General features: G+C 34.2%; 1 protein-coding gene across 1 annotated transcript in view; it reads right to left on the reverse strand.

The window, feature by feature from the left end:
* RNASET2 (ribonuclease T2) overlaps nucleotides 1-19,170 on the reverse strand; it is a 53,896-nt gene that overhangs the window by 29,032 nt on the left and 5,694 nt on the right. The window contains exons 4-6 of the mRNA XM_051998096.1: nucleotides 16,323-16,378; nucleotides 11,013-11,070; nucleotides 7,714-7,784 (exon numbers count right to left, since the gene is read on the reverse strand). Of these exons, the coding sequence (XP_051854056.1) occupies nucleotides 7,714-7,784; nucleotides 11,013-11,070; nucleotides 16,323-16,378 (185 nt within the window). The remainder of the gene's footprint in view (nucleotides 1-7,713; nucleotides 7,785-11,012; nucleotides 11,071-16,322; nucleotides 16,379-19,170) is intronic.

Here is a 19,170-nt window from a genome sequence, read left to right on the forward strand (position 1 = left end):
TTATCATTTCCTCTACTAACTTTGAACCTAACCTAATGTTGAAGACCTCATCAACAGGGATTCTAGAAGTAATTACTTTTGTTGTTGAATAATTTTAATTGTGTTTAATTCTACAACACCTCTGGGGTTTTTGTGGCAAAGATACTGGAGTGGCTTGCCATTTCCTTTTCCAGCGTGTCCCCATTTTACAAATGGGCAACTGAGGCAAACAGGGTTAAGTGACTCCCCCGGCAACACATCACTAGAGTCAGAAGTTGGATTTTTCATGATGAAAATGATGACCATGATATAAGGGAGGGGATGATAAGAAATGCAAATGAATTAGATTTCAGTGAGGGTGGCTGAAGACCCCAGCCTTTCTCCCTCTGAGCCATCTAGATCCAATGGCAAAATATAAGTCAGGATGGATGGAAATGGCATTGGATACAGTAAAAGACCTTGGTCTTTTTAAACTAAGATCATTAACAGATCTCAGTTTGACCAAAATAACTGTCCTTTCAGTGATTAAAGTTAAGTAAGAATCGAGGCAAAGAATGGCTTCTTTTACCTAGTCCAAAAAAAAAAAAAAAAAAGTCTTATCTGGAAAAAGGAAGACCCTTAGGATTTCTGGTCCAAACAGAACAATTGTTGTTTACTTTTACTCTGAGTCAATCAGACCAACTGGGACTTGGCCTGGGATCTGTTGTTGGCCAATCTGTGAGAGCTCCAATGATTTGAGTTTAAGTCCTATCTTTCAGGAATCCAAAAAAAAATTACATTCCTTTTGGTAGAACCAACCACTCACGGGTAAGAAGAACATGACACTATGAAAGAAGGGTAGGAATGAGGAAGATAAGTCTTCCTTACTGCAAATCCAGTACTTTATTCAGTATTATCTGGCTGCCCAGAAGTAATAACTCTTTGGTTTATTCTGTGTGAGTGTAATATAATGGTCCTACTTGAACAAACTGGGGATTTATTAAGGATTTGAACCCAAACCCAAATCAGTAGCTGGGACAATATATGGTGTCTCAAAAGTCTTAGTGAAGTTCTAAGCTTTAAATAGCTTAAAGGTGTTAGTCAATTTAAATAATGTAGTTTAAAACTTCATTAAAACTTTTGGGATATTCTATATTTGCTGACTTGGAAGATTTTTTTTTTCTACTGGCTTGAACTACCCAACTACTATGAAGCCAGGATTATATCCCTACAAACCATAACTGCCTCTACTTGGAAGAGGGTAACAGGTAGCTCAATGAATTGCAAAATCACAGAATTTTTCCACAGAAGTTGGAAGAGCCTTCGGAGTCATCTAGTTGATTCCACAATTTAAAAATTCCCACTATAAAATAACCAATATATGATCATACTACTTCTGCATGAAGACTCCAGTGACAGAGACCCCAAGGCAATTTTGGACAGTTCTAATTACTAGGAAGCTTTTTCTGACATCAAGCCTACATTAGTCTTTTTTCAACTTTTAACGTGCAGTTTTGCCTTTGGGGACAAACAATAAGCATTAATCCCTTTCCCACATGACAGCTCTTCAAACACTTAAACTAAACTAAAACTTGGCTCTTATCATCTGGAAGAGAAAGTAAGGATGGTGACTTTGTACAGCTTATCCTTGCTGAAAGCCAACTCAACTGCATGTCATAATATATCACTTCCCTAATATCAAAGTCCTCTTAAGAATGAAGTACAAACAGCAACCTCTGTGAGGTTGGGGACCCAATTGAACGGATCAGTTGAGCAACATGGATCTCTCTTTCCTTCTTTCTCTCCCTTTCATCCTCCTCTTTCCTTTCTACCTTTCCTCCCTTCCTTTCTTTCCTTCCTTCTTCCCTTCTTTCCTTCTATTTTGACCAGAATTCTGAGGGTCTCCCCCCTCCTAGACTGGATTTTTTTTTTTTAAAGAGGTAAAGGAGGCTATTCTTTGCCTCAATTCTTACTTAGCTTTAATCATTGAAAGAGCAGTTGCTTTGGTCAAACTGAGACCTGTTAATGATCTTAGTTTTAAAAAGACCAAGATCTCTTACTGTATCCAAGGCCATTTCCAGACATCCTGATTTATGTCTTGCCACTGGACCCAGATGGCTCCGGGGGAGAAAGGCTGAGGTCTTTGTATAGCCTCCCTCACTGAAATCCAACATATTTGCCTCCCTTGTGTCATGATCCTTTTTGATAGTGAAGGACAAACAACAACAATCTCCTCTAATCAATTTCTGTCCCTTCAAACAATTATCTTGATTTAAGACCCTTCTTCATCTTGGTTAATCTCCTTTGGAAAACTCTCCAGTTTAACAAAGTTCTTATTAAACTGTTTTTTGTAGACCCAGAACTGAACCTGTTTTTGGCCAGGACAGAACAGATAAGGACTTTCATATTAACTTCCTAATTTTCCAAAACTATGCCTCTTTTGTTTTATTTTATAATATTTATTTGTTTGTTTTTTGCTGAGGCAATTGGGTTAAGTGACTTGCCCAGGGTTACACAGCAGGAAGTGTTGTCTGAGGCCAGATTTGGTCCTCCTGACTTCAGGGCTGGTGCTCTAACCACTATGCCACCTAGTTGCCTCTTAATGCAACCAAACCATTTTGGATGCTAAATCAAACTGATGAGATCCTGAATGGTTAAAGTCCATGGTCCCACCCTTTGAAGAGGTGGTCCAGTCTAAAATCCAAGTTATGTCAAACTCCTGAGACCCACCCTCTGTGGAAATCCCAGTCATGTCTCTAAGGTTAAATTTTCTCTATAAAATGTACTTTTGGACCATCCCATAGCTGCTGCCCTCCTTTGGGTCAGTTCACCATGGCACTCTGCCTCATGGTATCTTTCTCTCCCCATGCCACGTGACATCCCCCCTAACTCCCCCATGCTTTCCAACCCCACTTCTCCTCCTTACAGCTAACTCTTTAAGGTGCTAAGTCCCTTTCAGGATTTAGCCTGCCACCTAAGGACATTCCCCAACTATTTTACTGGGTAATTGTGAGTTCCCCTGAGGAGCTGTTTTTTCATATGCTCTCCCACTCTATTTCATATTTACCATTCCCAGTATCCATTGTATCCCTTCATTTTGTTTGTTCCTCTAAAAACATCTACTTTTTGCCAAAGAAAATGGCCATAGTGAATTCTTCACATCACTGAACCCAATTTTTAGTCCTAAATCCCACATCATAGATCACATCAAAACTACTGATTCAAATTGAGCTAGCAAGCCACCAAAATCCTGAAACTTATTTAAACCCACTTCTCCAGGTTACTTGTGAGGTTGACTTTTTTTGAACCCAAGAGCAAAAAGTTACAAAGAGAATTATTCCTAATGAATTTCATTTTATTGTGGATTAATGCTCTCCCTCCCAATTTCTACTAGAAGCTTCTTCCAATCTCTCTTAATCCTTCCCAATTTTAATTGTCTCCTACTTATCAAGTAGATAGTTTGTACATATGTTTGTTTGCCATCTTCCCCATAAGACCTCTTGAGGGCAGGAACTGCAGTCTTTTGTCTCCATCCCCAGATACTTAGCTTTATGCCAAACTTACAGAAAAGTGCCTAATAAATGCTTACTATTAGCATTGGCTTAATGCTCTACCCTGTCAATGTCTTTTTGGATCTGACTTCTATTATCCAGGTTTAGCTTATCGTTCTAACAAATGCTTTAAAAAACAAATTGATAAGAATACCACTTGTGCCTTTAAGTAATCATTGATAAGAATGTTAAACCACACAAATCCAAGCATAGACAACTAAGACATTCCACTAGAGACCTAAATTGAACTGAATTTGAGCCATAAAGGACTAATCTTTGGGTTCTACCATTCTGCCTATTCTAAATGTAACTGTATTATTATCTAGATCAGAGCTTCTTAAACTTTTTCTACTCATGACCTCTTTTCACCCAAGAAAATTTTATGTGACTCAAAGTATATAGGTATATAAAATAGGTATATGAGTCAAACACTTAATTGATGATCAATCATAATTTCGCAACTTCCACATTCAGTTATGTGATCCCTTATGGGACTATGACCTGAAGTTTAAGAAGTTTTGATTTGGACCAAGTAGTGTTAAACTCACACATAAATAAAGGTCATTAACCTGTACATAAGAATCCTACATAAGAAAACTTCATATTAATATTACCTAAATTCTACCGAACTTTTATTCATTTTGTTAAATAATTCCTATTTATATTTTATTAGTATTTAAATCTTGAAAGCTGCAATTTCAACTGCTGCCCATGATACCTCTAGGCAATATTCCTCCATCTTTTCTATAGGAGCACCACATGACATTAACAATCTTGTGCTAACATCTGTGTAAACTACAGAATTACTAGGTGAACAGCATTTACTAATTTAATAATACTATTGGAAAAAAAATTATCTGTTCATAAGAAAGTTAAGATAGCTCTTTGAAATCACTGATTTCTTTTATTAACTAGCCCAGCAGTCACACATTCTAGAATTTTTCTTGGAACCAGAATCTGCAAGACTATTCTCTATCTTTAGAAAAAATAAATTAAGCCCTTTGTCTTTTAGTCCTATAGTTCTTCTCCTGTTGTATATCAACATAGAGTTCACATTTTTAATAGTGAACTGGTTACCATAGCTTCTCTATTCTTTAAAATAGTATGAAATATAATATGAAATGTTTTTTCTTGGTGCCAATCCATTTCAATCTCTTGTCATTACATATTCTAAGACAGAGCTTTACTAAACAAAAGAATTAGCCTAACTCTGTTTTATGTCTGAATTAGCTATTTCTAAACTGTTATTAAACCTGATTTTCTTTTCAAAATTCTTCCTATATAAAGGAAAATTTCAAGCTACAATCATGGTCCTTTCACTGTAAAGCCATTTCAGTAGAATATACATATATTTGAAGGAAATTTTCTATTTGAAATCTACAACACCACTGAAGTAAAAGTGATTTCCACATCACTTCTTTCTAACTCAAAGCTTTTCTTGACAACTCTCCAAAAAAATACTTTCAGGTTAAACTCATCTTTGAAAAAAGTCTGACATTTCATCTTGCCAAAAACAAAGAACAACCATCACCACCTGATTATGTTGTTGTCTGCATTATGAAAAACAGTACCTACGAGCAGCTAGGTGGTGCAGCGGATAGAGGATCTGACTTCAAATCTGACCTCAGATACTTAACACTTCTTCCTAGCTGTGTGACCCTGGGCAAGTCATTTAACCTCAATTAACTCAGCCAAAAAAAAAAAAGAAAGAAAGAAAGAAAAAAAAGGAAGGAAGAAAAGGAAAAACAGAACCTAGAATGGGTAAATAAGGCATCTTATCTTTGGCCAATCTAATTTAACAAAGGGAATATTAAGTTTAACAGCTAATGGATATTAAAGATTTGGCATGATTTTATTAAAGCAACTATTTTTTAAATTATATTGAAATTAACTAACATTATAGGCACAGAACAAAGATGTAGCACTGAAAAGGAACTTAAAGGCAAGGTAGTCCAACCACCTTCACTTTGCCTAAAGGTCCAGAGAAGTGATATAATCTGTATAAAATCACATAAGTAGCAATTAGAAGAATCAAGTTTCAAACCCAGCCATTTCTAACTTCAAAACAAAACTGTCATTTAACTTTCTCACTTTCAGCAAAATTCATTTTTTTCTAAACATTTGATGGATTAAGTGAAATAGGCTATTTTTTCATTTTATATATTACACTCAGCCACCTTTCCCCCCCCATTCAAATATGAGAACATGTATTTTTCATGAACACATTTTTATCTTTTCCACAAGAGTTGTTCAAAAAAGTACTATCTTTTTCAGAATAAGCTTTATCCTATCCAATAGGAAGCCAAATTTTAGTTGACATTTAAATATTCGCTATTAACCATGACTTTACAAACTAAAATTAAAGTAAAAGAAATAAAAATAATGTAATTAATGAATGACACTAGCATCCAATAATTAGAGACAGCATGATGCAGTGGATAGAAACCAGGCTATCTCCAGAGTCAAGAAAACTCAGTTTCAAGTCCCATCACAGGCACTCACTGATCACGAATGAGTCAGTCCCTTAATCAAAGAGAACCTCAGGCTACTCTAATTGTCAATTACCCCATGTATCAAAATCAATTTTTCAGGTATTATCAATTATCAAAACTCCACAACATTCCTTGCATTCATCCCTTTGTCTCTTCTATCACCTATCATCTAACTACAAAGTTAACTCCTAATTATTATGGCCATACTCAAGGTAATAGGTGATAGGACCTCCCTTTCTTATCCCCGTGCCTTTCTCCTCTCCAATCAATCCTTCATTTAGCTACCAAAAAAATACTCTTAAAGCACAGAAAACATGTCACTCTATCATAAACTTCAGAGTTTCCATAATACATATGGGATCAAACATAATCTCCTCTGTCATTAAAAACTTTTCACCACTTATTTCCAATATTTCTTTTCGACCCTATTCTACACAATTCCCTTGATGCCCTCTTAGGTCAGATCAACTAGACTTCCTGTTCTTCCTCAAACATAGTTCATTCCCAACTCTGGACCTCTGCTCACAGACTATCTCACTTCTCATGAGAGAAATGATTCTTAACAACTAATGATTCAAGGAGATTCAGAGTTGACCCTTTCTTTTCTATTTTCAAGACCTCAGTTTCTTAAAGTCAAATTATATTTCTCTATTTATCCAACCAAACACTACAAGGAATCTCTAGTCTCAGACAAATTCCATTTAATAAAATTTTGTCTAGATAGCCCAGAGATGAAAGTGGTGTAAGTATAGAGACAGTTTCTCTATCTCTATACCCTACCTCTCAAGTGTGACAAGATGTCATTCTCAGCCCTTATTTTAATAAAGATCACTAGTCACTGTGTCAGCCAGAGTTGATTGCCACTCTTCTTCCATAAGAATATATAAGCTCCAATGCTGTCGCCATGCTAAAAGATATGGTCTTTGGTCTAAAGAGAGATGGCTAAATGACTATCCTTTTCTTAACAATATGCTGGCTTTATTAATAAGATGATTAAATTACCCAGAAACTGTCTCTTGAAATTATCTTAAATTACAACATTCACCTCTACTTCTCAGTTTAAAAACTATCTCCTATCTGAGATAGGACAGCTGAGAGAACTTCCTAATTAATTACTCCAGCTCCTAATATTTAACCACCAAAATTGTCTCCTGCTTATAATGCCTTTATTTTGGACACATTTTTCTGTTTACAGATTCTATAAGATGCAAGTTATTTGAGGGCAGGGGCTGTCACATTGATGCTTTGTATTCTTAGCACATAGAAGATACTTAATAAGTGCTAGCTTTGTTTGATTAAGATGAGGTGCCAATTTACATTACATTCATCTTAGCTACCTGTACAGATGCAATAAACCACTGTTATACACACACACACACACACACACACACGTAATATATACATGTATAAAATACATGTGTAATATATGTCTATGTATTACACACATATATGTATATACACAAACAACATTATTATATCTATATTTATATCTAATATCAGAAAGTCAAGCAAAAACATGATAAAAAGGAAATTTCATGTCTCTATTTTTTTTTAAATGGAACAAAGTCACTCAAAAAGCTCCCCAAAAATAATTTCTATACAGTGGAAGTAGACAGAATCTTCTATCTGTGCTTCCCACAAATTTAACAACCTCATTAGTCCTAACTTGTTTTCTAAGTGTCAAACACAATTCTAAAAGTACTTGAACTCACCAAAATTGGCTACGATTAGGAGATGGATGGATTACATCAGGCCAGAAATGCTTCATGTCAGGCAAAAGATCCTGTTCAATTAAAGAAAAGAAAAATCCATGCATATTTTAATGATACAAAACCAAGAAGGAAAATTTGGTTTCGGGAAGCTTAATATATCTAAGCATTATCCATTAAGGGATACAAAAGGTTTTGTGATTATTCCTCCCACCTAGTATCTAGGAAAAGTTCTCTAAATGCTAAATTTAAAGAGTAGCCAAAAACTGGGTTTCAAAATGTAACTTCCTAATTTAGTTCTATTAATAACCACAACCAGTAACCACAGCTTTAAGAATTAATGATGATCAAACTCTGGGCATCAAATAAAAAACAAAAGTTCAGAAGAGCAATTTTAAGATTTTGTACCAAGAAAAGAGTATTAAGGTTTGGGCAAGTATGTGAGAATAGAAAAGTTGTCTTTTTTCACATTCCAAACTTCATAGTAATAATGGAGATCAAAGTATGCCTATACATGATTAAAAACCCACCATTTTTTCTGTAACACACAATCCACTTAAACACGGGTCCACAGGAGCATAAATTTTGAAATGGAAAGAAGTCATTTGGTTCAACCTCTTCTTTTTATAAATGAGGAAATTGAGGCTGGGGAGTTCCGAGTGACTTGCTCAAAGGCATACAAGTAGTAAACACAAGGGAAATCTGAATTCAGTTCTTTGGAGTAGACAGCCAGGGCTCTTTCTACTTCATCATTCTTGAATATAAACTTCTTTAGGGCAGAGATTGTCTTTGTGGTCTCAGCACCTGACATAGTGCAAATAATAGATGCCCAATAAATGTTTATGCATCTACAGATTGATTGGAGTAGATTTTAAGATATACTGCTCTAAGGTTTTGGCTCAATGTCAAAACAGTTCAATTGAGAGAAAGAAATCAATGCTAGCATTATGGAGAGAGAAAACAACCCCCAAACTTAAAAGCATTCACTGTTTCAGCATGAGTTTAGCCAAGCCAAGTCAACGATTTTCAGAGATTATCAGCACGTTTTCAGTTTACCTGTCAGGCCTATATCACAACAGACTGATAGAGGGAAAAAAGTAGCCATCCAGATCTTGTTTGCTTATTCCCTCTCAGAAAGGACCCCAGTTCTAGGATAGGTGACTTTCTTTCACATCATCCCCACCTCAACTTGTATGCTATGTGGACTCTCCCTCAACATGGTCTACAGTTCTCTCTGAGTCTCTATGAGAATGAAGATAAACACAGGGACATTGTTTCTTTTTCACCTCCTGTTAACCCCAAGGGAAACCTAGGACCATACAAGTTACCTTGATTCTTCAATAAGTTTCAAGGATACACTTAAGCAACACTGGTAGAGATCATGACATTCATCTTGAATTCCTGCCATCCTAATAAAAATCCCCTTTCCTCTTTGAATTTTTTTTTTTTGTATGGAAGGAATTAAGAATTACTTCTGGTATTTCTCATTTCTCATCAAAAATAGGGACATTATTCCCATGAATGTTAACTATCTTTAAGTGGCAAAGAAAAATAATGTTGATATGTTTATGGGATTTCCCCCCACTAAAGAATTTGGGAAATAAAGTAATTAAGAATGACTGCATTAGGGTCACCTCCTCAGAGAATCATACTCCCTGAGGATCAATGGCAAGAATGAAAGATGAATATGGGTGTGTTGAGAAAAAAATAGAAGCTACTTTTCCTGACTTGAAAGGGTATACAAGCTAGTTACAGAAATAAAATACATTAACAAGAAGCAATCAATAAATATAATGATACACATCAGACAAATTCAATGCTCTTAAATCAACCCATTTAAACAGTAAAGAAACTCAAGAAAAGAAAAAGCTAGAAGGGCATTAGGCCATTATGCTCATTTGACAGATGAAGAAAATGAAGCCCAGAAACGTTAAGTGATGACTATAGTTCATAGAGCTAGCAGTAAGGAAGGCTTTCTAACAAAGGTGAATTTCTCTTGAAGAAAATGAAGGACAAAAACTGGCAGAGAGAAATAAAGACATATCTAAAGATGAGAGAAAGGCATATCCAAAGACACAGCAGTAGCGATGGATTTGTTTCCCTCCCCTACATATTTACTTTAGAATTAATCAATAAAAGCATTCCATCGAATCCTTAAGAGTTCAATCCTGGATGAGGACATTCATGACAGTTAAAACTCAGCTATGTTGTTTTCAAGAAGCACATTTGAAACAGAGAAACACACACAAAGTAAGGATAAAAAGGCTGAAGCACAATATATTATGCTTCCATTGAAACAAACAAAAAACAAGGTAGCGATTCTTTTCAGACCAAAAAAAAAAGAAATAATAGATCTAATTAAAAGATAAAAGAAAGGAAGCTACATCTTGTTAAAAGCTAGCACAGACAATGAAGTAATATCACTATTAAATATATATACACCAAGTGGTACAGTATCCAAATTCTTAGAGAAGTCAGTTACAGGAAAAATAGACAGCAAAGCTATGTTACTGGGAAACCTCAATCTCCCCCTCTCATAATCAGATAAATCTAACCACAAAATAAACAAGAAATAAGTTAAGAATCTTAGAAAAGTTGGATACAATAGATTTCTGGAGAAAATTCAATAGAGATAGAAAGGAATACACTTTTTCTCAGTGGTACATGGCATCTACCAAAAATTGACCATGTATTATTAGGGCATAGAAATCTCACAAAGGCAGAAATAGTAAATAGATCATTTTCAGATCACAATGCAATAAAAACTACATGCAATAAAGAGCCAGGACAAGATATTCTAAAAGTTAATTGGAAATCAAATAATCTAATCCTAAGAATGAATGGGTCAAACAACAAATCATAGAATTAATAATTTCATCCAAGAGAATGACAATAAGGAGACAATATATCACAATTTATGGGATGCAGTCAAAGCGATTCTTGAGGGAAATTTTATATCTATTAATGCTTATATGAATAAAATAGGAGATCAATGTTGGGCATGCAACTAAAAAAGCTAGAAAAAGAACAAATTTTTAAAACCCCTATTAAATACCATAATAGAAATTCTGAAAAATCAAAAAAGAGATTAATCAAATTGAAAATAATGAAAAATATTGAACTAATAAATAAAAATAAGAATTGGTTTTATGAGAAAACCCACAAAATAAATAAACTTTTGGTTAATTTGATTAAAAGTCATAAAATTTAATTCAAGGAACACTGCTATCAGAGAGACAAGACTGTTCTGGTCAGACCACAATTTAGTACTGATTTTCATTAGATAAATTAAAAAGCAATACCTTGATCTCGTCTAAATTAAAGTGCCATGATCGGTTACACTCTCCAGCTTTATCAGGCCTAGGGAAAGAAAAAATAAAATATAGAAATGAAATTTGGGGTGTCTTTTTTCAGGACTTATGGCTAATACTTTTTCCTTTGTAACTTTCAACTTTTCTTTCATCAGGTAGGCTCATGTGAAGAGTGCTCCTTCCACTAAGGTTTCCAAAGAACAATAATCAAATAGCATTATTTTGGAATCATTAATGACTCGCATATCCACAATCTAATACCAAACACAAATTCAATTTAGCAAAAGAACCACTAATACAATCATAATTGGAGTTTCTTTTTAAAATTGCTAAAGTTTTATTGAAAAATAAAGTTTTATCCTGCAAGTGGATTAATTAAAAAAAAAAAAAAATAGGTTTTTCTAGTAAAATGAGCCAGGACATTACATTATGTCCTCCTTCATTCACTGCCTGGTTATACAACAAATCCTTTTTCTGTAACATTCAACTCCTTCAAATCTTCCAGTTCTTTGACAGTTCCTGATTATATCAATGTCCATTCCTTCTCTAATAATTTACTTAGTTTATTACTGAAATTTTTTCATGGGTTGCAGCATTTCAAAAAGTCCTGCATAAGCTACAAAAGGTCAGCTTGTTCAAAAACTGTTTTGAGATAACAAAGAAAAAGGATAATTATCTATTGTCAACAAGAGTTTTGATATTGCAGGATTCTCACAAAACCGAAATGATGCACATGAAATGCTTTGCCAAACTTCAAGTGCTACATAAATATAGAAAGCTGAAATTATAATTATTTTTAACCAAATTTATGCTTCCATTGGTATAGAAATCTGATAAATGATTTCCTACATAAAACCAACGTCTATCAGCAACTGCTCTGCAATTAAATTAATATTTTGAGTTATCTGGAGTTCAGAAAAGTTAAATAACTTACCCAGAGTCACACATCTAGTACGTGTCAAGAGGCACATTGAAGCCCAGGTGTCCCTGAACCTAAAGACAATATTTTATTCACTAGGTCACGCTGCCTCTTACCTATTATTATTATCATTACTAATACTTCTTTGTGACCTTTTGGGAGCAACTAGGTAGCATAGTGGACAGAGTGCATGGACTGGAGTTAGAAGACATCTTTATGAATTCAAATCTGTTCTTAAGACACTATCTGTATGACCCTGAACAAGTCACTTAACTCATTGCCTCATCTGTTCTTCATCTATAAAATGAGGGAAAGAAGGAAATGGAAAACCACATTACTTGGTTTTGCCAAGAAAATCCCAAATAGGGTCATAAAGAGCCAGGCAAGGTTGGAAATCACTTAACAACACAAAATTGGAATCCTTTATCACTTGCTTATTCACCAGGCTAGGTACTACTTTTGCCCAAGTAGCAGGTAAAATTCTAATAACATGTATGTTTCATTGCAGCTCTACAATTAAAACTATAATTATTTGTAGAGTTATAATCACAGAGTACTACATTTGGAAAATTAGAAGTTATGCTGTGCATATCCTTTGATCTAGCAATGCCACTACTAGTCTATATCACGAAGAGATTTAAAAAGAGAGAGAGAAGAAGAAAGAGGAGGAGGAGGAGAAAGGGAAGGATGCAGGCAGGGAGGGAGGGAAAGAGAGAGATAGAGATAGAGAGAGAAGGACCTATTTATGAAAAATATTTATAGAAGCTCAACTTGTAGTGGCAAGAATTAGATAGTGAGGGGACACCCAATAACAGGGAAACTGGGAAATGACTGAACAAGTTGTAGCACAGGATTTTAATGGAATATTATTATGCTAAAAGAAATGACAAGCAAGATGATTTCAGTAAAACTTGAAAAGACTTGCATGAATTGATGCAAAGTGAAGTGAGCAAATGGGAGAACACTGTACTAAGTAATATTATAAGATGATCGACTGTGAATAATTTAGTTATTCTCAGCAATACAAGGGTCTAAGACATTCCAAGGGACTCATGATATAAAATACTATTCAGCTTCAGAGAAAGAACTGATAGAATTTGAATACAGATAGAAGCTTTTGATTTTTTACTTTTTTTGTTTGTGCTTTTTTTCCTTTGAGTCTATGTCTTCTTTCACAACATGACTAATATGGAAACATTTTGCAGGATGGCACATGTATATTGCTTACTGTTTTATAAAGGGGATGAGGCAGGAGGGGGAAATTTGCAACTCGGAAGATTGTTTTTATTGTTAAAATTTTTCTTTACATGTAATTGGGAAAAAATAAAATATGATTTTAAAAAAGAAATCGTTTTTAAAAATCTTTTAAATGAAATAAACACAAAATAACAATAAAAGAATTTGAATATAATAGATGGGGAAACTGAAGCCCAGATTGGTTAAATGACTTGTCTAAAGTCACAAATCCAGCCAGAATCACAATTCAATTTTCCTGAGTCTCACAAGTTTTCCCTAGAACAAAATACTTATTAAATAGATTGGGGCTTTTTAATGTGGGGGTATGTAGACTCCTAAGAAATATATGAATTGATTCAGGGTTCCTTGAATTTAGGGGGAAACAATATCTTTTATGTCATTAATATAATATTAATTATTTTGGTTTCCTTTGTTAGCATAGGTATATTATTTTCTGGATTTAATACATTCTGAGAAGGGATTCTTGGCTTCTTCAATATGCCATAATATAAAATAGAGTCCATGATACAAAAAACCTTCATTCTCCAGATTCCATGATCTTATTAGAGTTCCTTTCAGTTAAATGATTGGGCTGTACAGATAGCAGCATGTAAAGGTATGAATAATAAATAATATGAACTTGGCACATTAACGCAAGGAGAGAAATCCTATTATCATATCAAAGGGATAGAGCTCACATTTCAACAGGACAATGGCAGATTTTATTCAAAAGAAACATATTAAAAAGATGGACCTGAAAACAGAAAAATCAAGAAGATATAACCCTATATCTGTAAGGGTACACTAGAAATCACTCTAACAGATGGAGAAAATGGATGATGTCTGATGCAGATTATAAAACTGAGTCAAAATACAGTAGAAATTAAAGATGATAATTTGGACATCTGGGTAGAATTCTTATTCCATCAAAAACAGAATATCTGATAAATGCTTTACTTAGCATTTTTCACTTTCACTTCTCAGAAAGCAGGGGAAACTAAAAAAGGATCTGATCCTCCAGAAATAATTGTAAATAAATCACTTAATTGATGATGGGGAAGTGAAAGGGTAGCTTGAAAAAAATTGACTGTCATCTTATTGTTTATAAAAAACAGAGGAAAGTGAAGCTTTCCTTTCACCCTAGAATAAAGAAAAACAAGTTTCAACAAATCCATAAAAGAAAATAACCATAAACTCATGATCTGAGCAGACAAAGGGAAGTAATATAATAGAAAATGCACTGAATATGAACTCTGATGACTTGGTTTCAAGTACCACTTCTTCAATATACCAGGCTTAATCTCTAGTAACTTCTGTAAAATGAGGGTGCCTCCTTCAAAGGGGTTTTTATAAAGATCATGTGAGATTATGGATGCAAAGCACTTTACAATCACAAGGTATTCCTCAACCAAGAGGAAACATGGTTCAAGAGGGAACAAGATTTCAAAAATGAAATTCCACTAACAAAATAATAAATGGTACCAAGATACCATTGAAGAGGTAGATGTATCTAAAAAAAATTCACCTATAAAATGGGAGAATGACTGAATTTGTGGCATATGATTTTGATGGAATACTATTGTGCTGTAACAAATGGTGAGTATGGGATGCTTTCAGAAAAACCTTGAAAGACTTACATGAGCTGATACAAAGTGAAGTGAGTAGAACCAGGAGAACATATATATAATAACTGCAATATTGTACAATGATTAACTGAATTGTTTGGCTATTCTTGGCAATACAAAGATCTAGGACAATTCTGAAAGGCCTATAATAAAAAAAGCTATCAATTCAGAGAAAGAACTGACGGAATTAAAAAAAAAAAAAGAATTAAAAAAAACAAAAAAAAAAAAAAAGAACTGACGGAATGCAAAAACAAATTGAAACATACTAATTTTTTTAACTTTATTTTTCTTATTATTTTCTTTATTTTAACTTTATTTAGGATTTCTTGGTCAGTGTTTTCTTTCACAAGACTACATGTTTTGCATGAATTCATGTTATAATCTTTATCAAATTAGCTTGCTTCCTCAATGACAGAAGAGGAGAGAGAGTATAAGAGAAAATTTGGACCTCAAAATTGTAAAACAAAACAAAACAAAAAAGATCAAAGAGGTAATTAGGCGGCACAGTGAATAAGAGCACTGCAACTGGAATCAGAAGGACCTGAGTTCAAATCCAGTTTAAGAATTTACTAGCTGTATACCTGGACAAGTCACCTAACCCCAACTGCTTCCCCCATTCCCTCCCTGCCTCCAAAAAAAAAAAAGAATAAAAACTGCTTTAACATGTAATTGGAGAAAAATAAAATATTGAAATCTTAAAAATAAAGAAAATTCAACAAACTCAGATTAACGCCCACACTCACATACACACAAAAAACAGGAGCACTAATGTTTAAGAAAGAAAAAGAATGTCAAAAAGGTTAATACTTAGAAGGGATTAAAGTTTGCAAAAATGTTAAAGATTAATAGATCAAAGGATATTATCAAAAAGAAAAATATTGCAGGCTAGAACATATTCAGAGGAAGTGATGAACAAAAATCTTTGTCATACATTGATCATTTGAAGTAGAGATTTTCAATGTACAGGAAAAAATGACTTTGAGAGTCTATTATCTTTGCTTTCAATTTTTTAAAGGAATGTCTTATTGTTGCACATTGTTCTCAAAGAGGATCAATAACAACAGGAAAGTGATGTCATAACTTGCAAGTGAATTAGATTTCAGTGAGGCAGGGCTAAGCAAAGTCAACAGTTTTTCCTCCAGTCAACTGGGTGGGTCCAGCAGCAAGACAAAGCAGAAAAACTGGAGATGGCTCCCAAAGGGATATCTTTTAAAAAACTGAAAAATGTATTCTATTCTACCTGGTGATACATTAATAGTTCGGAGATTAAGGGCTTAAATGCCTTGTCAGGGATAGGTCACAGAATAGGACTGTATGTCCAGACTCACATGTGAAACATCTGCATTTGCTTCAGAGTTCAACCAAACCAAAAGCAACAGAATCACAGATGGGATAGAAAGACCAAGATCAATAAATTCATAAATTGAATATATTCATCCTAACCAAAAGCAACAAACATAAAAATATTATTCATACTAAGCTTATTTATAAATTTAAATCTTAGTTGACTAAAATTCTTACCATAGTCCATGTATTGTCCAGTAATCAGGAGGATCTCTGCAATCGTTTTCAATTTCCTAAGGGGAAGGAAAAAAAATAAAAATCACTTCATCATTTAAGTATATTCTATAGTTTTGCTTTTCTTCCAACATAAGATAAAAGATATATATATATATATATACACACACACACACACATATATATATATATATACACATATATATGTCATCCAGTTTTCCTAGCTATAAGATAAAGAGGCTGAACTGGAAGTTCTCTAAGGCATGTCTAAAATTGTATATTTTACTACAATAAGGGATATGGCTCTTTTTTATGTCTTCCCGGAAATTCTCTACCAGGGGTTGATTCACAGTACTCCAACTCTTCCTCTAGTTCTCTTGATATCATATAGGAACCAAAGCAACATGACAGCACTCTGCTTTTGCTAAATGACTAGCTCATTTTCTTTTTTTGTTCAACATATGTCTTTGGTGATATATTTTATGGTGTTTTATGCAATCAGTCACTGGCAATATGCTACAGGCTTTTTATATTCACTATAGATTTCTCCCATTGCCCACTGGGTGACCTGTAATTTTGACTTCTTGGAGACTACAAGGACACTTATGTTAATTAAAATGACTGAGTTTTTATTTCAAGGAAAATTTTAGTGTCATGAAAAGTGTTGCATAGTTTCCCAAACATAATCTAACCCATTTTCCTTTTCCTATGCAATTTTGGGCTCAATTTACTGTGAGCCAAGATACCTCCCTACCATCCTTCTTTCTCACATCCTCCCAGTCTCACAAGTTCCCCAACTAGGGAACACCTTTGCCTTCTTATTCCCTGTAACACCTCATATTCTTTTTACTTCTTTGTATTCATATACAATTAGTGGCCAATTCTGGTCAATTTTATCCCTCCAACATCCCTCACATCTGTCCCTTCGTTTCTACTTCACACTGCTCTCACCCTACTTCAGATCCTCATTACTGTCATCTGGATTATTGCAATAGCCTCCTAATTAGTCTGCCTGCATTTAGTCTCTTTCAAGTCATATTCTACAGTTATCAAAATAACTTGAAACTGAAATCTTCTACACGTTTCCTCCCCTTATTAGAATATAAGCTCCTTCAAAGTAGGCATTATCTTGCTTTTCTACTTTTATGCAGTGTAAATATTTAATAAATGCTTTTCTTATGTATTCATTTATTTCTAAAGCATAAATCTGATCATTTTACCCTCTCCTGTGATTCCCTCTTATTTCCAGAATCAAATGTAAATTACACTTGATATTTAAATCTTTTCTCAAGCCAACTCTACCCTATCTTTCCAGATATATGACACATCATTCCCCTTCATACTTTGTATAATACCGACAAACTGATCTTTGCATAGAATAGCTAGATTCCTTACTGGGAATGCATTCCCACCCCATCTCTCTATTTTAGAATCCCTAACTCAGTTCAAGTATTGCCTCCTACTTGTGGCTTTCCCGATTTCCCCATTGCTACTGCTCATCCTCTCCTATTTATTTTGTATGTATTTAGTATTTAGTTTGTATTTACTTTTATGTGTACACATTAATTCCTCTAATAGAATGTAAACTCCTTGAAGACAGGCTCTTTTGTTTTTAGCTAACCTGGAACACAGTAAAACTTAAATATTTGCTAATTGATTAAGTGTTCTAGCTACTTGTAATGAAACAAGGGGAAAGGTAGAACTATGATCTCAGTAGAGGGGGAAAAAAGGGAGTCTCATGACCCCTTCCTTTTTCACTTGAGCTCCATATTCTCTTTTTTTAATGCAATAGGTTACACGCGTTGTTTGGCAATTTCTCTTTTAGTGACCCTTATTAAATTTTGGATGAGGGAAATTGAAGGTAATTGCTACTGGAAGGCAGGACCAAAGTCTATTAAGAAAATTTAGCAGTAGTTCAGCTCTGCTTCATCTTCCCACCTATAATAAAAATACTATAAAATAAAGTCTTTCTTGGAGACTGAAAATCACAGAAAGCCCTTATTATCACAGGATTTAAAGGTGTAGGGAAACGTGGAAATTGTTTTGTTCAATGCTCTATTTTATAGCAGAGGAAACCATAATTCAGATAAGTTAGATTATTTGCCCAAGGTCATGCATTATTTGTAGATGACAAACAGTTCTGTGCAAAATGTTAACAATAAGCTAAAGATGAGGCACATTATTAGCTTTGTTATAAAAATTTCACTTGAAGTTATACTCCTGCAATAGGATTTTACTCATAAGTGGTTTTTAAAATGCATATATTTCTAAAGTTTTAATGCACAACCCAGGTGCACGACAAATAAGCTATTACTCACTAGCACTTCAATTAATTATCTTTACACTTAGCCCACAAAACTCCCACATTCCATTAGACAAATGTCTCACTGAACATATGGCCTTATACTGAACATAAAGCCAGACTTGGCAGAACCAAGCACACAGCAAATTCCCCAACACTTTACCTTCAATAACTAAAAACTTCACAAACGTTTATGAATCTTTTGCCATGTGGATGGTGCTGTACTAGGCACAGTGTGCAAATATGTCATAGGATAATCTTTGAAGTAAAAAAGTTTACAATCTATTGGGAAAATTCAACACATATATTTGTTGTTGCTTGGTCATTTTCAGTCATGTCTAAGTCTTCGTTACCCCATTTGGGATGTTCTTAGAAAAGATGCTGGAGTGCTCCGCCATTGCCCAGGTCAATTTGAAAATTAGGAAACTGAGGTAAACAGGGTTAAGTAACTGACTCAGGATCACATAGTTATTAAGTGTATGAAGTCAGATTTGAACTCATGAAGAAGTGTTTTCCTAGAACATGTCTTTATCACCTCAATGGACAACT

This window comes from Antechinus flavipes, chromosome 4 (assembly GCF_016432865.1).
Source record: "Antechinus flavipes isolate AdamAnt ecotype Samford, QLD, Australia chromosome 4, AdamAnt_v2, whole genome shotgun sequence".
NCBI classification, from domain to species: domain Eukaryota; kingdom Metazoa; phylum Chordata; class Mammalia; order Dasyuromorphia; family Dasyuridae; genus Antechinus; species Antechinus flavipes.